Raw genomic sequence first — 22648 nt, forward strand, 5'->3', positions numbered from 1 at the left:
CTCTGTATAGTTGCATCATTATCTTTATCTTTTATAAATAATCTGAGGAACGTATTGAGGTTGTTCGAGGGCCTGATTTGGCCTGCAAGTCTCTAATAGAAGACTCTTGTGTACTGGATGGCCATGAATGACTTGAATGTATCCCAACTCTTTTGATATCTATAGGCTCTGTGTCAGAGCAAAGGTGTGCACATAATTTAGGTTTTGGCAAAGCAGGAGGTCAATCAGTCAGAATTGATTTGGCCTTGGCTGAGCTCTGAAGTTGAGAGGTGCATTATGCAAGATGAACCTGATCCTCTCCTCCCTCACACCGTCGATGGGAGGTGTTGACCCAAGTATTGATGAGTGGACTCCACTTTTTTTTGCTTGAGTAAGCACAGCCCCCCCATCCCCACCGGTGGACACAGTGAGGTGTGGTGGCTGGTCATTGATCGATGCAAAACCTGTCTTCAAAAAACTGTTGGTGTACTTGTGCTGCTCCTCACAGTCAGGAGCTCACAGGATGCCGACGCAATGCAGCGAGTGGACCTAAGACCTGGGACCTATGGGAGACACCACCCCAACCATGCAAGGTAGAGCTTCACCTTTTTCCATTGATGTAACTGCATTTAATGCTTTGGTTTTTATTCTAACAGGAGACAACATTCCCCTTGTTGATAGTCATAATTCCCTGTTATAAAATGTGTGAAAACGTACTACTTGCACTGTTGCACATTCACAATACTTAACACAACAGAGACAGTAACATGATTTTAATTTCCAAGTAGATCTAATCACCAGTGAATATAATTACCTCATTACTGGAAGCACAGCTCCGATTGGGCGCAATCAAATCCCTGTGATTGTCTTTGATTCTGTGGCATCGAACCGAAACATTTCAACTGTTTCAATTCTGCCTCTGTTCACACAGACATTTGAATCAGGCCCTGCCATCAATGTGAAATGCTGCTGGTAAAGTGAACTATGAATAATAGAGCAAAGAAGACCCCAGTGGCCTGTGAATTGTTGAAAATCTATCGGGGAGTTGTCTGCTGACAGACTGTGCTGGAGAACAGATAAGAAGCCTGGACGTGCAACCAATATTTTTTGTTATATTCTGCACGATGAAACCTTTTTCACATCCACAGAGCTGCTACTTTAAATGGAAAGTTGTTTTAGACTTTCTAGGAAATATTTCTGGAAAGTATTTTGAGTGATGCATTGATGCAAACGTATGTCTTTTATTGTTTGACAGATGCTTATATCAAAAAGAATATTTTGCCCCCGCCTCGGATACCAGTCTCTTTTTTGCTTGTTAGTTGCATGAATACCACGCAGAACACCTGATTCTCCGCAGAACACCTGAGTCTCCCCTGAGCCACAAATAATTAGCAGATTTACCTGATTAAATATGAAACACCTACTTCATTGTTTTTTGTTCATCTTGACCCGAGGAAACTTTTTGTGCTTGAATAAATGTGACAGTTTGAATTGGAAATGGACCAGAAACAGTTCTTTCTTTTGCAAAGTTTGACTGCTGACAATTGGTGTGTGGTTTACAGTTTACTGATTGGGCTTTTCAGTCCACCAAACCACAGAAAAATATGTTTTTTTGACAATTTAGATCATCCCCAGGGAGAGAGCTGAGTCAGACGATGTGCAGATATGTGCACCATAAGATTCAGAGGCTACAAGGGGTCCTTGGGGGGCCTGAGAAATACATCTAATAGGTTTGTTTTGGTGTGGGAGAACAAATACTACATGTCTCATGTCAAAGCAAGTTGGTGCAGACACTCCAGGTCAAAAAGGATTGCAGCTGGTAGAATTTATTCTGTTTGAGATTTACAGTTAAAGATAACTCCAGTGAATCCGGTAGATGGCGCTGTTGCAGCGGATCTACCCAGCAGCACCCAGAGCAGAGCAGAGCAGAGAGCACCTTCATACCACTGAAACAGTGTTCACTGTAGTGGCCAGGCATATGTTTGTGGGGGTGAGGAGGAGCACCACGATGGTACTCGTCTTTTATCAGCCTTTATGAGGATTTAGATCTCCGGGAGCTGCCCCCCTTCAGTGGCCTTGAGGATGTACGGGGATGGAGAGGGCACGGTGTGGGACCGGGTCGGGCGGCCCCACCGGGACTGTATGTGCTACCTTGGACCTCCGACCACTTTGATGCCGATGTAAGACATTTAAAGTTTGAGTAATGCTCTGCAGCCGCACGAGAGGAGGCGGGCTGCACCTGTTGCGCACATGATTCCAAAGCTGAATTGACAAAGTGAATCGACTTTAATGATCGAAAGTGTTGAGAATATCCAGCAGCAGCATGTGATTGATTGATGTTTTAATTGTTTTGAGTTAGATTGAAATATGATAGAAAATATACGCGCTATGATAAGATATGGCTGCACCAGGGGGGATTTTACGCACAGATTTTCCTCCTGATTTGGTCAGTTTTCTCTCACGAGTTGGCGGTTTCATAACAGCTGAGAGGCTGTCAGGTCAACGCTCTGCTACTTTGTCAGGTACATCACACTCCAGGGCTTATTGGTGCGATATTGGATGATACTTTTTCGCATTTTCTCACCTGCTGGACAACGTGACCGTGATTATCTTCTCTTCTGAGCCTCATAAAATTCTATTCCAGGCTTAGCTGGATGCAGTTGTGTGCTCCAGTGCCTACACATCCTGTCACAAGTGCTCTCTGTAATCATGATCGATCCATTAGTTACACATTCCTCGTCCTGTGCCAGTATAGGCTTTATCATGAGAGTTGCACAGCGCGTGGTATACAACAGTTGCAGGACCAGTCACTTTCACTTAGTGTCTTTCACAGTGTTGTTGTGCGGGCGCAGGGCCAGTGAAGGATGATGATTTCTGTGCTGTGTAGGAGACGCGCTACAGGGGCCCTAACGCCATCACTGACTCTCATGGTTAAGCCAAAGAGAACTGTTGTTATTTTATCGATTCTTGTACAAGGTCTCATCTTTCCCTCTGCCACTTTGTCTTCTAACATCCCTGTACCACCCCTTGTCCTCTCTCCCCAGCGGGATGCGCAAGTCTCCCGACGTGAGCCCCAGAAGGCTTTCGGACATCAGCCCTCAGCTCAGACAGCTCAAGTACCTGGTGGTGGACGAGGCCATCAAAGAGGACCTCAAGTCCTCGCGCTCAGTTGAGGACATCAACAGCGCGTCCATAGAGGAGCGGATACTGAGGATCACTGGCTATTATGGATACCAGCCTTGGAGTGCGAGCTACACCAGTGAGTCTGTTTGCATGCATGGAGCTGTTCTGTGACTGTAGAGCATGCTGGGGGTCAAGAAGTGGCCAGTGAGAGGTGTTTGCCCACACAACCAGGCTTTTAGTGTTTGTCACATCTGAATTTCAGATCACATTATAAATGGTGATGATTTAAAAAAGTAGGATACTGTTAAGCATCACTTTTTGGAGGTGCAGCTTGACGGTGTACTCCAACTGACATGGTTAAAAGCTTTATGTGGGTGGATGGAGTGAAAGGGCTGGGAACATCGGGTTAAATAATGCATGTGAGAGTGTAATATGTATTCATCTGTATTAGGTTATTAAAGCGTATTTAAGCACGTCTGTCCCTTTGAAATCAGGCATATTTAATAAGGAAGAGCAGCAAAAATAACCAAGTAAACCTTTACAGTATGTTAAAGAAGCATTAAATCATTTCACAGAACATTTGCACACAGACCGCCTGAACTCCATAGATTTCATCAGAGATTTAAAAGCATAAGTGCACCTAAGTTTGGAAGTTAAAGCTCAGTCTGTAGATGGTTTCACACTGCGCATGCATCAAACCTGAAAGCTTTCATCCCCAATTCCGTGCAGACTTCAGGAGGAACTAATTGCACATAAAAGTCCAGAAAACAAATGGTGTGATTTCCATCCTTGAGATTTGAAGAGGGGATATGTAAGGGGTAATTTTGCCCAGAATGGCTTTGTAATTACAAAGATGCTACTGCCCGAGTTGGTGTTCTTGAAGCAGGCCAGTTAACTTTTGAATATGAAATACAATGCTAATAAAACAACAGTTTGTTATGAATCCCGGTGCATGGGTACGAGTCTATGGGCATGCATTTGCAGCGTTACTCTGAGTGTTCACAGGATGATGGAAATCACCTTGTTGCTTTGTTTTACCACCGAGGAGCGTATTGGGCCCAGTGATTTCAGGAAGTTTAAATCCAAGAGCTCAATCTTTTTCTATCCGCAAACGCAAAGAGCAAGCTTTGTGTGCTGCAGTGAAGAAGAGAGCTTGTCTGGATAAGAAAATAATGATGTATACAAGGTGTCAGAGATGATGCTGCTCACATTCATCATTATTGTTACTGAAGAAGCATGTTAGTCGTTCTAACTCTGACAAAAAGTTGTTAAAGCATCCGTGTTGCTGATGGTTGCAGCAGCCAGCGTGTGCTTGACTGCAGCTTGTTGAGCTTGTTGTCAGACGCTGGGAATGTTGCTCCGAGCAGTTGATACTTTGAAGAAAAAAAGTTGTCAGCGCAGCTTTAGCTTTCCTCTCTTATTTTCTCTCCCTCCCTTACTGCTACATTTGCATCATTTTTTTTGTGAATAGCTTGAAAGCCTGAGCCGGAGCTGCTGTTGATCCCGGCTGGTTGACGGATTACAGCCTTGTCTCTGTTGCTCCGCGGCTCTTCATCTACAGGAGCTCTATCTGTCGTGGTGGTGTCAGAACAAACCACAAACCTAATAAGTGACGAGCTTTTGTTGTTGTGTGCGTTATTGCTGCTCTGGTGTGACTACGTTCAGAAGGATTTCGCTGGCTTATGGAAAAGTCTGTACGTTCATATGAGAGGCTGCAATATTAAAGAGCTTCAAGGCTACTTCAATATTCATAAACCTATACCCAACATGTGACAACTGCAGACTTCACAGGACGGCTGCTGCTCAGATCTGAATTTCCTTCTCTCATACTACTGGTGCTGTGACGAGGGAAGGGATAGTAAAGTTAGGTGGAATATTCATCTATAGCCAGATTTTCTAGGGGGCTCTGAGAACCATAAACCAAGATTGAAATATCTTATAAATATCTTATCTTGTAACAAGAAGAGTGATGCATTTTAATTTTAGAGGAAATTACACAGTTATTTCATCTGGAGCCTTTGGCCGACAAATGAACTGTATAATTTTTCCTTTGATAGAGTTACCTCATACTTTGATAAACTGAACGATTACTTAAAGGAGCAGTTCGCCCCTGGAAAAAGCCTCTGTCAGTCGAAGCTGGTGTTCTCTGTAATCGATAGAAGCAATTATAATTTAAATTGGCACCATAGCTGTGGAGAAAGTTGTACAAACAGCTCGTGGTTTCAACCATTCTGCTTTCCTACAACACCCAGCATGCATTGCGCCCTCCCTGGGAAAGGAACGGCCCAGTGAGAGATGCTTGAGTGAAATACTACGGTTTTCACTGCAGGCAATGGCTCAGAGCGGACAGACAGAATCAGAAATACGACGAGAATATACTGGTGGATCGTCTAAAAAATCTTCAGGTCTGCAGTCTACATTTCAAACCTGACGATTTTGAACGAGACATGACATCGGAGGAGAATAGTTTAACAAGCTCCCTGGCCTCCACCAGATGATGTGTTTTACATAGTCTGGTGGAGGTTTTCCAGGGCCCATTGGAGATGCGGATAGCACCCTCCAAAGGCACAGAGTGAAATTGCATTTTTTTTCTACCATAATGGCATTAGCTCCCAATAATAGCATGGTAGGACTGAGGTTGAAAATCGGCGAACTGGCCCTTTAAAGACCTACATGTAGAGCAGGAGTGGAGGATAATTCGATACAGCATTGTTATACAATTTTGTGTGACGATATTGTGTGAATGCACAGACGCTGGACTCGTTCAGTTGATAAGCCACCCCCGCGATGTGGTGTTGTTTTTGCTCTGTCTGTTTGCATAAAGTCCTTAAAGTGCCTTGAAATGTGACAATGTGTGCATGCATTATTTCTCCCAGGTTCTTACCCAGATCTATAAATCCTTTCGTCATAAAAATCAGTTATGGGGTCCGTCCGGGCCGTGGAACAGTGTACCAGCTCTTTACCCTTGCAGCCCAACTGGGAGGAGACCCCGGGGTAGGCCCAAAGCCCACTGGAGGGATTATATATCCCACCTGGCCTGGGAATGCCTCGGGATCCCCCATCCCTGATACTGAGGAGCTTTGCAATGAAGCCACTTCAAGGGCCTTCTGCTAACTTGATGGTCACCATCACTGCTAAAATGCCAAGTTGGTTGCTTACCAAACACCTAAAGTCTAAAATCTGTTTTTATGTGCAGGTAAATCACACACCTCTTAATAAAGTGTGTTTAAACTGATAAGGATGTCATCATCTTCAAAACAAGTTATTTTCCATGTAATGGTCTCATTATAACAGCAGCTGTAGAACACATGGAATGGCTTGTTGTTGTGTTTTTATCAAACTCAAAGAGCGTTTTGACACAATTTGTCCATTTTCCCAACAGCACTCAAACACTTCATTCAATGAGCTAAATGGTTGGTTTAATTGCCAAACACCATGATCATGGTTAGGGAAAAAAAGCTCCCCTGGAACAAATAACATGAGTAGTAGTCAAATGAGTTCATTTGCCTTGATGTTTGGTGCGTAACAGTACACATAAGGGAATAAGAATAGAGGTAAAAAGCAGTTCTGCAGCAGTCAGGAAACTTTAATACAAACATTAAAGTGTTAATCTTGAATTTTTTATTCTCTCTGGCGGCACTTATAGCGATAAACGGTAATTGCGGGAGCACACTTCCCAGATATCCAGACAGTGTTGCATGCGTGACGTCCACGGTTGTAACTCTTGATTTTCCTGGCTGACGGTCGCTTTCCTTTTCAGACTGTTTGCTTCATCTGAGCGTCGAGTTTGTTTCTTCTTCTTTGGATTTTCACTTCTTGTTGAAGTTGTATCTGTAGTCATCGATCTTTTCTTTGTTTGTTCAGCCATAGTAGATTACTGTTTACTCGCAACACTTGCAGAGAGCGGAAAAGCAGCCGCTTGGCTCCGCCTACCCTCTCTGGCAGACCAACCACTGCTGGGTGATGGACGTGGGCCATAGGCTGAATCACTGTTGTGTTACCTCATTCGGCGATAGAATGTGACCAAACAGCCATTTATTTAAATACAAATCTTCAATATTATCACTTTAAATTACAGGAAATTGTTTGAGGTTTTTCACTATATTCCTGATACCGTAGTCTTTAAATTGCTACTGCAGGAAAAATGTCTTTGACTAGCATAGGCATAAAAAAACGATAACTGAAAGGAAATGAACTTAAATGAGCACAATCAATCACATGCCCTAAGGCATTGAATTCAAGATGATTGGTATCATTTCAGCTAAAAGTTTTTTTGTGTCCTGAGGATTTCTCAGGCAAAAAAAAGTGATGACAACCTCAATTTAAAAAGACATTTTCACTTTCCATGTGAAAGGAGCTCCCTCGTTTCTGCGAGTGAACCTGCAGCTGCGATCTCACATTCAGTTTCTGTTCAGGGCAAAATTCTAATCAGTCTGCAAAGAGGACTGTCGTTTATGTTTTATTAATCATGACGTGGGATGGTTTTATAAGATGACATCTTGCTGGAATTAAGCAGAAGTTATCCTCCACGGTGGATGGCCTTAAATGAGATGTGTCAGAATCCCTGCAAGCACTGATAGTAATATTGATCTGCTGCTTTGAATCGAAGCTGACCCCTGAATGTCTGAGGTTTTTCTCTCTAATTTCTCTCTACCCTTACAAATCCATGCTTTCAAATCCATTTCAATTTGCCATAAAAGAAAAAAAACAACTGAATCTTAAAGAAAACTGGACTTGAACATGTTTTCATGATACTATAGCTTGTTTTACACGCTCCAGTAACCTTTCTCCAGTGACCTTTACTTTGAAAAACTGCCCTGCACTTTGAAATAGACATCAATCTCACCATCTGCACGGCCGTTTTCAGGCTTCACTGAAAAGAGAATGAATATCTGGCATTTTGGGTCTATCTATCCGTCTACTGCAGCTGAAAGAGAGAGACGATAAGTCTGAGACAAGAATCAAAGACACCGCACAGTCAGACAGTGGCTCGGTCCAAAGCTAAACACAGCCCGAAAGCAGAGCTGCGGCATCCTGGGATAAAAGGGACAAACCTGCCGTATAATTCACTTACATCTTCCACATCAAAAGCGAATCTCTTGCTTAATTCTGCTTTGAGGCTGCGTGAACACCACTCAAGGGAAAGTGACTCACAGGCAGGTTTGATAAATGAGCGAGGTTTTCGTGTATTTGGCTGCGTTCTGCTCAGATGGCTATTAAAGCATCGTGCATGTTTGTTATCCCTGCAGACTCATATTCAGAACACTCGGATGATTCATTAAGTCAGAGAGAAAAGCTGAGTCACACAGACATCTTTCATCCTCAGCCCGAGCCAAAGCTTACTACTAGTTCCACTTTGCCTCTCGGTCTGCTTACTCCTGTGTGAAGAGCACATGTGCAAACTTGGAGAGCGTGCTGCTAAATGAAACAAACAGATCTCTTTGCACTCTGCTGTGAATTACTCAGCCTCCCACCTCTCTTTGAGCATCAGTCCTCTACTTTTTAGTTATTAGCCAATGCTGTCTATTGGCAATAGGTCAGGTCGTTTGTGCTGGAGGGGGCTGCAGGCCGACCCGTTGAATAAATGGTATAAAAAGTGTTAGCTTTTTAGCTTCTTCTTAAAGGTGAAAGGGACTCTGCAGACTGAATGGAATTTGGTAGTTCATGAATGGATGGAAAGCTTGAAGAGAACCACCACCTGCTGCCTTTAATATTGTTTAAAAATATTCACAAACGCTAGAGTATTTTGCTCAGGTAGTTTTCCAGGTTATTCCAGGGTTAAGTCCATTAGCTGAAAAGTTTGATTCACTTCAGATCTCATTGGAAAGAAATGTGTTCTTTAAGATTAGACCTTTCTTTTGCCTGTGAAAGTGTCCCTTTCGGTTTTTCATGTCCCACCGAGAAGCGAAACATTAGTCAGACAAACAGACTTTGTTCTTTTCCTAATTCACCCGCACTATCTATAACAAATGAAGCATCCCCTCTGGTGCAAATTTAGAGCTCCACGAGGCATGAAATGAGGTTGGATTCTATTTTCAGCTCGGGGTTTGGGCATGATGAGACGCAACAGTGGAGCAGGTTGGAGAGAGAGCCTATATGAGTATGTACACATTCACTGCTGGCAGCTACAGAACAGCTGGAAGGGATGGACGAGGTACAGGCGGACTGTCACTGAAGACGAGAATGACTCCTTTCAACTCAGCCGGAGCCAAGAAGAAAGCTGGTAATAGTTATGCAGACACACGCTCCCACTTGCACGGCTTCTTATGGATAAATCCAGCTGGCGTACTGCGTTTCAAACTCCTCAAAGAACAAAAGCTTTTTCTAGAACATACATATATAACACCAGTATTCTACTGTTAGTCACTGAAACCTTCTCAGGGAAGGAAACAGCCACACTTTTTCTCACATAGAAGAGCTTTATTGTTCCCTCTCTTTGAAGTAGAAACAGCTGAGTACAAAGAGCTTTGGAATGTTGTCTGAGGGTTTGGAAGGGCACTCTGGGAAATGTAGGCAACAACAAGCTGATATAGAAGTAAATAAGGGAGCTTGAAGTAAGTTATTGAAGTAAGTCATTTATCGTATTTACACGGCAGCTTTCTTCTCTGACATTACGCAAAGGTTAGGAAGCTCAAATGCTGTTAAATTGTTGTACTACTTTGTTCCAGGTCTGCTAAATGAAACTGTAACATTGTAATTGTAGCTAACATTACTGTATGATAGTGCTATCATGCTAACAGTAATGTTAGCCGTAATGTTCGCTAGGAACTGGTTGAATGCTAAAGTTAGCTTAATGTTGTTTGACTTTAATATTAGCCTGATGTCCTGTGCCTTTTTATATTATCTCGTGTCTTTTCAGTTGCTGATCAATCTTGAAGTGATAAAATGATAATGCTTTGTCAGATTAACTTTGTTTACATAATTTTAAAAGCTTGGAACAACAGCATTTGAGCGTTCCTGAGCGTGATCAGAGAAAAATGGCCGCCTTGCAAATATGCAGAACAAGAGAACAGTTTAGTCATTTCATTTGGTCATTGCCACAGAATGATTCATCTCTTCTTTCCGTGTGTAGAAAATACTTTTTTCAATGCATTTGTGCAATGTGTAGTTATCACGCTGTGTACTCGACTGTAAGGGAAACCTCTCCGACCCTGATCTACTGCCTCCACATCTGTAGCCCTTCCTCAAGCCAAGGGACGGCACGCACAGAGCAGGCACAAGTCGTGTCATGTAGGCTGATGTGCAGTCAAGGGGAAAGATCTAGATCTCTGTATGTAAACAGAGTCACTGTTACACTAAAATTTCTGCTCACATGCACAGTACTCCAAACAGAGTCGGAGCAAAAAGAGATAAAAAATGGAGAAGTACAGTTACAATATAAACACTTCATGTCCCTGCAGAGTTTCATCCCTCTAATGTTCTTCTTCTTTTATGCATACATTTTTAAAACACTCCTGAACATACTGAACTCATATTCCCAGAGGACGTGATCATCGTGATATTTTTAATATTTTATGTAAATGGCTTATATGAGAGTGGGACACATATTTATGAGTTTGGGGTTCATACCCCATCCATATGGTGCTCAGGCCAGCATCTGACACGTTGTGTGGATGGGATTAATCTGACATGTGGTTCAGTGGTAGAGTCGGTTGTCTGTCAATGGGAAGGTTGGTGGTTCAATCCCCAGCTCCCTCAGGCTACATGTTGAAGTGTCCTTGAGCAAGACACTGAAGCCCAAATTGCTCCCGGCGGCATAGCCATCAGTATGTGAGTGTAAAGACTGATTAACAGTTTATGTAGCAGCCTCTGCCATCTGTGTCTGAATGTGTGTGAATGTGACATGTAGTGTAAATGAGCTTTGAGTGCTTGCAAGACTAGAAAGGCGCTATATAAGCACAGTCCATCCATACAGTCCTTTCCAACAGTGGGAATTAACCATAGACTGCATTATGCTGTGTTCACATGAATTCAGGCAGACGGTAGACGGCAGACAGAAACACCTTTTGCACGGCACGGGAAAAGTTAAACACTCTGATGGAACGGCGGGATGGCAAAATGAAACACGCATGACGAGATGTTGCTAGGGTTTCATGTCATCATTCTATGTAATTATTGACTATTATTATTGATATTCTTTTGCAAACAAAAATATATTGTTAGATTTCTCTTTAAACGTAAGCTAATTCTCTCATTTACAATATGGATAGTGAAAGGAGAACTGCACTTGGTGTATCCCCTGTTTATCTGTGTCTGAAAAATAGACAACAAAAACAAAAGCACATATGGTGATATAAAAATACTAAGCTTCTTGTGGTCCAGATCGCCCATGTTTTCTTGTTGTGATAGGGAGGGACGTCACATCCGGTTGTAAATTCCGTTGCGGAGGACAGCAGAAAGTTAAAGCTATTTTAACTTTGCAAGGCAATGTCGTCTGCCGTTACCGGCGATATCTGCTGGCCTCACTACATTTTACTGTCCTGCTCTCGTCCACTAAAATAATATCCAGTTTGTCGTCTACTGTCTGCCTGTATCCATGTGAACGCAGCATGAGGCCCATGCACATAGCTACTGTTTCATCACTGTGACATTTTGATCTACCATTTTTAAGCCTCAAGTTTGGTATTTTGGACGTCGCCATCTTGTTTTTTGGAGCAAGAAATGACATATTTGGAGGAGGGGATGGATACTGGTAGCACTGGCAGCCGGACGTTAGAAAAGGAAGACGATTCAGGGCAGGAGGCCTTTCTGATGGTTTATTTGGGTTTTATCCTGATCAAAACAAAGTGACTGGATTCTGTGTCGCACTTAGCACATTGACCCATTTCTGTGGGAATTTAACAGAAAGAAACATTTTGTATCTGGTCCAACATGATTAAATATTAATAACACTCCTTCATGTTTTGGAGGAAATTGTCTTTCAAAACACAGCTACTTTACTGACACCCAAATTGTTGGAGTTTCTGTCCTCTATAAATAATTTACCTGTGTTTCAAAAACACTATTTGAGCTGAACATTTCTGGTTGCATGTTGTACAAGCGAGGCTTCTCAGAACACGTGTATTTTAGCCTGTTTTTACAATATAGAAGCAGCTACAGTTGCGTAACATCGCATCTATTATTGATACGGATGCATAGATCACACATCACACACCTGCTCCAGAAGTCCCGCTTGTGCACAGTGGACTGGAGGAGCTGCAAATCAGCAATAGCACTTTGAAGAAGAAAGCCTCCAGTCTTGTCACTGTCAGCTCCTCGTCTTTGCTCTCCGAGTCATCCAAAGTGGTGTACATTACCATAGAGAGAACAGCAGATGCAGAGCAGCAAATGAGACTGCCAATTTAGAGGTCTTGAAACACTATTGTGTGAAAGATTCGATCTTAGAGCACAGCTGGAGACTTCTTCCAAGATCCCTTTATTATTTCTTACACAGGGACTCTTGGCTTGATGGAAAGCATACATATTTTACGTGCATGAACTTGTTAAGTATATCTATACCTTATGTAATCTCCAATAGCAACTTCTCAGACTGAGGAATGAAGCCAACGTCTAAGTACCAAAAGCTGCAGTTCTTCGAGTGGCCACTTGAGGCTGGCTCCAAAAGAGAGTCAGTCCCCATTAGGCCCTATATTAAAATATTTAACTGAACAGCAGAATTAAACTTTTTCACAGCCTGGTATAAAAACTGTTTAGCCTCTTTAGCTAATTTCTTTATTCATGATAACTGTACCAATTTAAAACATATTAAGGCTTAAAGTTGTATACATACATATTAGGGGCGTGGTCACTTTGAGTGATATGTTGGTGCTGTTAGGTGTCTACTAGTTGTCACTGAACTTACCTTTCACAAATAATATTGCTCCAAGAAGTCTGTGCGCTAGTTCTTTTTTCTTGTGAAATTTCTTGTGACATATTATTTTATACTTTAGCACTTATTAGTGGCAGATGGATCGGTGCAGCATTGGCAGTAATGCAGACTTTATACTGGACCGTCGTGGTGAAGAGGGAGCTGAGCCTGAAGGCAAAGCTTTCAATTTACCTGTCAATCCACGTTCCAACCCTCACCTGTGGTCATGAGCTTTGGGTAGTGACTGAAAGAAATGAGTTTCCTCTGAAGGTCAGCTGGCCTCAGGGTAAGGAGCTCGGACATCCAGAGGAGGCTCGGAGTAGAGCCGCTACTCCTTCCCATGGCCGAGCCGAGTTGAGGTGGTTCAGGTATCTGATTAGGATGCCTCCTGGCACGTCTAACTGGGAGGAGAACCCGGGGCAGACCCAGAGCTCTCTGGAAGGATTGTATATCCCACCTGGCCTGGGAACGCCTCGGGATCCCCAGGAGGAGCTGGAAAACGTGGTATGGGAGAGGGACGTCTGAGTCAACTTGCTTAGCCTGCTGCCACCGTCACCCGACACCGGATAACATGAGAAAATGGATGGATGGATTGATTAGTAGCAGGTATTTGTGTCTTTGCTCACTGTACCTTAGCATGTTCAGTGTTTGTCATACATGAATTTATTTGTGGTGGCTTGAGCATCTTAGGAAGAAGGATTGTTGTCAGCTTTTCCCGCAGAGAGGATGGAGGGCCGTAGTGATGAGTAGAGTGGTTATTTCAAGGGTTTGTTTCGCTCAATCGCCACTTGCGCTCTTACAAGTGATTGGGTGGGGAGTGCGCTTCGTTCCTCAAGCTCTCTCAGCTTCTTTAGTCTCTTAAAAAAACAACTCTGGTCAGCTACAACCACAAACAGAATCTTATTCTGTGGAAAATGTGATGGTTAACTCGCTTATCTGCCAGCTAATGCCACCAACAATCAGTCACAGGCGAGGGATGTATGGTTTTCATAACTAAGCATTCAAAGTATTTTCACTACCGGCTCCAAAAAACAGCCAAAATGCCAAATTCGATGCTTCAAAAAGGAAGTCAACAAACTAATGAATAACGTCACAGTTTCTATGTCCACTGTTTACAGTCTATGGTAATAAACCCTGCTATTGTTAATGCTTCTGTTTCTCAGAATTAATCTTGAGCACAATGGCGCTAACTGAATAAAGGCTGTAGCGTCCTGTTCTCAGTGCTCACTCTTCCTTGTAATGGAAATCCTGCCAGTTAAATGCCACGTCCTGTCTTGCTGTCATCCCTTTCTCCTGCTCGATCCTTTTATCTGCCGTTAATTAGAAGTTGTGAAGTGATGACTCCTACCTCTGCGTAATTAATCCAGGGTCTGCTGTGGCCATGCACAGACAGCACATCATTGTCTGTGTATGGCCACAGAAGAGCAGAGCTCAGAAACGGGGAGAGCAAAGTGTAAATGAGGCTGTGCAAGTAATTAGGAGGCTTATGTGGTGCATCTTGATGGGAGAGTAACGATGACACTTTGTAGCACTGATGCACTAAAACACAAGCCCTCCTCAACTGCTATTAACTACTTTCTAAACATATTTTTCCAACTGTTCTGCATTTACCATTATAAAAACAATCACAGACAATCCTTTAAGAGGAGACAATAGTTGAAAAGCGGATGATTTAGACACTTGCATCCGTGCCAAGTGTCAAGAGTGAGTTCCGGGAGTGTGGAAGTGTAAAAATAGAAACATAAGTCAGCTCTATCTATATCTCAGGCCTGTAGATTTAACTTTGGTTTGGGAGAAAAGTGTCCTATCATATGACCTAGTTATAAAAAGTTTCATATCCCCGTGCCTCCTCTCCTGAGCTCGAGCAATCTAACCCCTCTCCCTTTACATTTCCAATCATATTAAACTCTCAGGAAAACTTCAGCTTCCTTTACACTTTCTGCCAGATTTGCATATCCCATCACCACGATATTAGGTTCTGTATTGATATTTCCCTTCATGTTCTATATAACCAGACCAAGAGCAATATGCAGGGTTGGCGCATGGCCAACAGCTGACCTTTGCACTAAATTAAGGTCTATGATGCTGCAGAAACCAACAGCAACCCACAGCTGTCATCCTTGTCCACGTTAATGTGTAGCATCAAAATACAGTTATACCTGATTTACCACCTAAAAAGTGAAACATATTTGACCAGACATCTTGTGTGTCAAAGCGTGCTTGCACTGATAAACCTACAGAACTTTTACCTTCACCTCTGCAGAGCATTCTGGCAACTTTAATGTTTTGATTTACTCCGAATACTCTCCTCAACCAAAATAATAAACCCTCTGATATATACTGTCTGCAATTTGTCCACCAGCAAACTGCAGACAGGCAAAGTTAGAAACTAGCTGGGGAAAAAAGTGCAGCTAAAGAGCCAGATATTTCCCTCAGGAGTTGATGGAAACCAAAACAGAGCTCGGAGGAGATTTGAGATTAGACTTCTCTGCGTCTGCTCGATCTCAAAGTAGGAAAATGTTCAAAAATGACGGAACATTCATTATAAGAACTTTACAATGTGATTATATGACAGTGTTCTGTTACAGCGTGTTCTTCCTCCCCTCATTGGCCAAAAATAGTACCTCAGTGCTGCTTCAACTTTATCTGATGGAACTGATCATACTTATATTTTGTATTCATTTAGAATACTGCCATTTATTAAGGGTCGAGAGAATAACATTGATTATCTCGTTACAATGGCCTCTATCAGAGAGTGGGATATGTTAGGCAGCAAGTCAAGTCCTCGAAGACGCAGGAAAATTGGGCAAGTGACGGATGTGAGCGACTTTGACAAGGTCCAGATTGTGATGGCCAGACGCCCGTGGACAGAGCATCTCCAAACCTGCAGCTCTTGTGGGGTGTTCCTGGGCTGCAGTGGTCAGCACTTACCAAAAGTGGTGCAAGGAAGAAAAACCCATGAACCAGCAACAGGGTCGTATTGCGTGTGGGGAGCAAAGGCTGGCCCGTGTAGTCCGATCCAACGGAACAGCCACTGAAGCTCAAATTGCTAAAAAAGTAGATGCTGGTTCTGATAGAAAGGTGTCAGAACACACAGAGCATCGCAGTTTGTTGTGTATGGGGCTGCTTAGCTGCAGACCGGTCAGGGTGCCCATGCTGACCCCCGTCTACTGCCGAAAGAGCCTACAATGGGTATGTGAGCATCAGAACTGGACCAAACCTTGCATATAAGGGCCTTAAAGTGATGATGTCAAAGATTTTTATCTAAATAAATGTCTGTTAAGTCACTGTCTATCGCCGAATGAGGAAACACAATGGCCCACTGATGAAAGCCTTTGCATTTGCAGTATTACAGACTGGGTGTCTGGTTCAACTCTCGCAGAAAAAATCACAAGTGGCGCCCAGTTAGTGACGCGTTTTCCATCAGCCAGCAGTGGTTGGTCTGCCAGAGAGGGTAGGCGGAGCTAAGCAGCTGCTTTTCCGCTCTCTGCAAGTGTTGCGAGTAAACAGTAATCTACTGTGGCTGAACAAACAGAGAAAAGATGGATGACTACAGATACAACTTCAACAAGAAGTGAAAATCCAAAGAAAAAGAAACAAACTCGACGCTCAGATGAAGCAAACAGTCTGAAAAGGGAAGCGACCGTCAGCCAGGAAAATCAGGAGTTACAACCGGAGCCAACCGTGGACGTCACACATGCAACACTGTCTGGATATCTGGGAGGTGTGCTCCCACAATTACCGTTATTATTAACGCCATAGGTAATGCCAAAGAGAACGAATCTGAGATCGATCTTTGAGATTATAACTTTAAGGCGCTTGATAAAGAAAAAAACGGGCCATTAAAAACACAATTCAATTACTTGAGTGAAGCACAAACATAAAAGACACTTGATCGGAGGCTGTGGAGGAAACAAAACCTTTAGATAATCAGAAAACATTCAATCATTATCAGAAATACAATCAGTAATTCTCCAGGACCCACACTGTTCTCCTCTATGTTAGTGACTCATGTTGACCAGAGGCCGACACTGAAGAGATGATGATGACTAATTCTACAAGTGTTAATTGATGTTTTAAACCAGATGCTTGTCCTAAAGGGTTCATTATATAGAGAGAGACAAAACGTTCCAACTCTGTGAAGCTGCTACTGACAATGCATTCAGTTTGATTTTGTACTTTAGCTGTTTAAATAGATAAAAGGACTTAAAAATAACAAGCAACGCCTGACCTTCTGACATAGACTGCTGTGTTGCACAACACAGTATCTCTTCAGTGTGCCAGCAGGCGTTACATGCCAGGATTACATACGGTCCAGATACAAGAATATGCTCGAAGCCAAGATGCACAAAGCCTCAGCCGCACACATTTAGCCCTTTACCCTCTCTCCGTGGTCTACAACTGTATACTTTTGAAAGGTGCATGATTTCCCACAGATCCATTGTGTAAAAGAAAATAGAAAAATGTTGAAGTGTAGCTTGATCCTCCTCTAAGCTCCTTTTTGATGATGCACTATTAATGTCCTCTCCTCCCCCCTGCACAGTCATGCAACGTCTGCTCACGCCACCGTCTTATTTTGTGTCTCTTTTCATTGTAACAGACACTTCTTATTTGATGTATGTGTGAATGTTTGCAACAGATCTGCACTCCCGTCGATAGGGTTGATCGATGCCTTTGAACCTAAATCTATTCCATTCTCACCCTCTCTGTCCTTGCCAACCCCTCTCTTCGTCTTCGTCACTTTTCCTCTAAAGGTAAGAACCAGTTAGTGAATGGAGGAAAGAGAAACATGTGTGGCCACAACTGCAGAAGCAATCGTGCAAATGTGACCCTTGGGTTTAATTTGGAGAGGGTTTCTGTTGTCTAAGACGAGGGATAGACAAACGGGGGCAGCCGTGCATGCCACTTGAAGAATAGTTCTACTAAACCCATTTGGTCCTGTGTTTCAGTTTAACCCTTTTTTTTTGTAAATTTGGAAGGTATTGCAACACTGATCTTATTTTCAACCCATTGTTTGATATAATGCTTTAGGTATTCAGCGTTTTTCCACAACCGATCCCCCTTATATGGTCCTAGTAATTGTACAACAGCAATGCTGTATCTTCATATCTTGTTGTAAAGATGGGAAAGCGTTTGTGGCGGAGGAGCGGTGGGGGTTGTGATGGTGCAGCCTGGGGCAAACCAGCAGGGGGGAAGCAGAACACTCCAGAGCCTCCAGGTCACAGTGTGTGGTGTAACCATCGGAGGATCAGATATAGTCTTAAACATGCTTTCACGCTGACATTGTGCATCCCTTTTCATGGCAAAGCATTCACTCTTTGTAACTGAATAAAGCCTGGGATTAGTGGATAGATGGATCGATACCTCTTGCATGTTAGTAAATATGAAGGTACAGCCTGTAGCCTGTTAGCTTAGCATAAAGACCCCGAAACTGCTCTTTTAATTCTGTGCAACTTTGTGCAAATCTATAAAGATGAAACTGAAAAGAAACGGGGAAACCTGTTATTTTTAAAAACCAGATGGCACCTGTAACACATGAGCTATCCCTATAAACATATACTGATACTATCGATCACATTAGCAATAATCTCTCATCCCGTGCTTTTCATTCCTCCATTTCAGGCTGCAGCCGGCTGGACACATGGCCTATCATTTGTTCCTATAAAAGTAGATGTTGATTTGGGGACGGTGACATGTCTGGTTAACTATCTTATGAGCTGTGTCCATTGCAAAGTCTTAGCTAAGGTCCGTTTAATTTACTGGAATAGTGAACAACATTTCCATCACATCAGAACATAATGGGATTGGAATAATTTTACCATGTAGTAGTCAGACCCTTTAACAGGAAAATATATATTTATGGTTGTAATTTGTTTTTAGTAAAAGCAAGATGTCCTTTGAGGTGCTCATTATCAGGAAGTTATTGAGGCCAGAACCATCTGATGCTTCCTTTGCGTCCTCTTCATTATCCCTTACACATCTCTCTTGTTTAATCCTAGTAAAACCAGTGTGTAAAACAACACAGGTTTAATTTTACTGGGTTAATATGTGGAGTGAATTCTTAAGTGGTTGCCCAATAAAACTTGACACAGATTAAACATAAGGATATAATATGTTAAATACTGAGATTCAGGGGTGTTAAAGTGGTCATCTCGAAGATTTTCGTTCTCTTTGGCGGCACCTGTGGCGATAAACGGTAATTGCGGGAGCACACTTCCCAGATATCCAGACAGTGTTGCATGTGTGACGTCCTCGGTTGGCTCCGGTTGTAACTCTTGATTTTCCTCGCTGGCGGTCGCTTTCCTTTTCAGACTGTTTGCTTCATCTGAGCGTCGAGTTTGTTTCTTTTTCTTTGGATTTTCACTTATTGTTGAAGTTGTATCTGTAGTCATCCATCTTTTCTTTGTTTGTTCAGCCATAGTAGATTACTGTTTACTCGCAACACTTGCAGAGACCGGAAAAGCAGCCGCTTAGCTCCGCCTACTCTCTCTGGCAGACCAACCACTGCTGGCTAATGGAAAACGCTTGTGACACCCAGTCTGTAATACTGCAAATGCAAAGGCTTTCATCAGTGGGCCATAGGCTGTGTTACCTCATTCGGCGATAGAGACTTAGCAGGTATTTATTTAAATGAAAGTCTTCGAGATTATCATATTATTTTGTGACATTTGCTGTTGCACTAATTGTCTTTGCGCTAAGCTAAGCGAAGCTAAGCTAAGTTGACTGCTGGCAGACTGCGTGTATCAGAAATGTATCTAACTCTCTGCAAGGAAGCAAATTCTCCTATTTCCCAAAATGTTCACCAGTTCTCTGAAGATTCTGCCTCCTGATAGGACGCTGATGGTGTACGCTCAAGCGCCTGTGGATGTGTGAGAGTGAGTTGCCTCCAGAGAGAGGTCGTAAAAGCCAAACAGAGTCTGAACAGATCTGTCAGAGAAAGAGGCTGAGGCTCAGAAGAAGAACAACAAAGATGCTGACTGGATGGATCTATTTCTAGATGATAAAGACCCCCATACTGCCTCTGTGGAGTGCGTGGGCTGTGGTAGGCCGGCTAATTGGTGTCTGCATGAGAAAAATTAAAATGGTGGATGTTTGACAGCCGATCCCTTTTGTGTGAAACAGTTCAAAGGGGAATCATCCTCACTGAAGACGGCACGCACTTCAACTCTAATCATTTTGGAGAGTCAGCTTTTGTTTTTATTGGCTGGTTAGACCCACATTCATAGTCATAAGGAAGAAGGTGGTAAATTAAGTAAATAAATAAGGTTATACAGATGTATTGAGATGTAACTTGTCTACTTGTAATTGCACATCAGAATTGTATTTGTAAGTAGTATACTGATGTCTAGTCGAGTCTCTCAATCTCTCATTCCATCTCATAGATTATCGGTGTGCTCGCAGGAGTATCACTAATGACTGTGAGAGCGTAAGCAGTTGATTTCCTCAGGATTACAAAAGCCATGAGCAAGCGCATCCAAGCGTCTCTCTGGTTTCATCGCTGCATGAAGGGCTTCATAAATAGTGAACAGTAGCTCAGTGTGAGCTCGGAGAACTCCCAGGATGACAAGTTTTCATGTCTCCTGACTGTCGTAGACTTAAAGTGCTTCAACGTCTTGATGCAGTTTATTACAAAGTGTTCAACATGATGAGCAGGACACTTATTTTCACGTCCCCTCTCATGTTCATCTACAAAGCTCAGCAGCTGTCAGGACGTCACTTCTCAGCATGCTGCTGCCTCTGCGAACCAAAACAAAACACTGCATTCTGGGTTTTTATGGTTTTATAGATCCCGCTATGAAGATGATATAAACCGTAGTTTCATGTGTTATCCTCTTCCAGGGTGATCACTTCTTGATCTTATAATTTGATAGTCAAGAGACAAAAGTGAAATTTAATGATTATTTGTTTCTTCCAACCAATTCCAAACATTTTCTCAATTAACCGACTACAATTTCTGAAAGTGACGTTTTGTAATGTCGGCTGTTCCAACAATAATAGTCCTCAGCCAAGCTAGCTGCTATGCGAGACTGCACTTGGACACCAGCTGAGGCTGATGGGGATAGCATACGCCTGTAGATAATTTGTTGTAAGTCAGAGAATCAGAGCCAATTAGATAAATGTGAGTGAGTTCCAAATTTTCACAGCAAACTATCCAATAGTTTAATGAAGAACTTAAAAGTCAAACTTGTGGTGGATTCATCCTCTTGGGACCAAAACATTTGATCCAATCCAACAATTGTTGAGACATTTCTGTCTGGACCAAAGTGCTGGACTGAGCTACAAACGGCAGCATATTGACATCACTATCATAAGAGCATACACAAGCAAGGAAATGTTCATATTTAAGACCCTGAAACTACAGAATGGTTCATGTTTGCTAAAATATTTTTTTCTTCAGTTTTAGGACAAAGTTGTTACTGATCAAGTTTCTGTGTGTTTACTTTAAATTCCTTGTCAATTTTGTTTTATCCCTAAATCTTTGAAAAGATAATTTATTGAAAAAAATGGTACTGTAAGAGCCAAATTGGAGTGTTGTGGTTGTTATGATTTGTTGGTACTGAGGGTGTTGCTGTGATGCCACAGCGACAGGCATGAATAGTAAGGAAGAGCACTGTCAGGTTAGGTGTGTGATCCCGGAAGGGCATACGAGTTTTGACCGCTGCACCGCGTTAGCAGTGTCACTGTTGTTGGATTGTATCTGCCATGGATCCTTACCGATGAGAAATAAAGAAACGCATTTTTCTGCAATCCGGTCTGGATCTGTTTCAACTCAAATACATCATCTGCTGCAGGTAACTGCAAACCGCGGTCAAGCGCGTCAGCCAGGTCGCTCCTGGATCAACATCTCAGTAGTTCAGTGTTAGACTGATCTCCTTTAACAGGTGCATTTGGCCATGCTCTGTGAACAGCACTTAAAGGTATAATCAGTAGGATTTTTTCCTGCATTTTGTCAATACCACATTCAAACTGTGCCCCTCCTCCTGGGATCTTCGTCATCAGAAGTTCACTCTCACTCTCTGGTGCGAGAACACACCCACCCCGCCGAGCTAACACCAACAGCATCACGGTTACTATTGCCCTAGTCCTACCCGGTTTGAGGCACCTACCTGTCCACCAGAAAGAAGGGCAACTCTGCATCGCTCTTTCGCCATGTTCGCCGGTCTGAATGGGGCCCAGTTGCTAATTTCAACCACACTCACCTGTACGCTGTGATTGGCTCAGGCAACCACAACAGCGCCCCTCCTGAAAAGTCCCGTGCAAAGAAAAACAACAGAACAGATGCAGAGTGAAGGGTCTCATGAGGGTCTGCACACACACTCACCAACACGCATGTATAGAGGCCAATAAGTGATGATTTATATTAAAAGTCTATATTTTATTTTTCCAGCAAAAATCCTACTTATTACACCTTTAAAGTTTGAATTATAGTTGTGATAATGGTTTTATGCAGCTTCCTGATCTTCTTAGCATTTTTTGACAGGTTTGGTTTTAATGTTTTTTTCTTCAACAGTTTCTTCATTCATATAAAGAAGTATTAATTAAGCTCCTCTTCAGGTCGCTTTAGTTTCACCTGAAGGTTTCGGTGTCACATGCTCTTACACAGACCCAGAGTATGTTCTGTAGGGAACAGTCTTGTACAGCCTAACATTAGGATTTAATTAAAGTGTTAAATCAGGAGGTCTGTGAGGGGCTACAGTC

The 22648-nt window shown here is 42.7% G+C and overlaps 1 protein-coding gene across 1 annotated transcript in view; it reads left to right on the plus strand.

Annotated features, from left to right (window-relative positions):
- The first annotated feature begins 2061 nt into the window (after positions 1-2061).
- slc35f3b (solute carrier family 35 member F3b) overlaps positions 2062-22648 on the plus strand; it is a 72982-nt gene continuing 52395 nt past the window's right edge. The window contains exons 1-2 of the mRNA XM_069658523.1: positions 2062-2159; positions 3024-3238. Coding sequence (XP_069514624.1) covers positions 2062-2159; positions 3024-3238 — 313 coding nt within the window. The remainder of the gene's footprint in view (positions 2160-3023; positions 3239-22648) is intronic.

The sequence above is a fragment of the Semicossyphus pulcher genome, unplaced genomic scaffold (genome assembly GCF_022749685.1).
Source record: "Semicossyphus pulcher isolate SPU_LCO1_2020_fin unplaced genomic scaffold, fSemPul1.0.p SCAF_12, whole genome shotgun sequence".
Taxonomy (NCBI): Eukaryota; Metazoa; Chordata; class Actinopteri; order Labriformes; family Labridae; genus Semicossyphus; species Semicossyphus pulcher.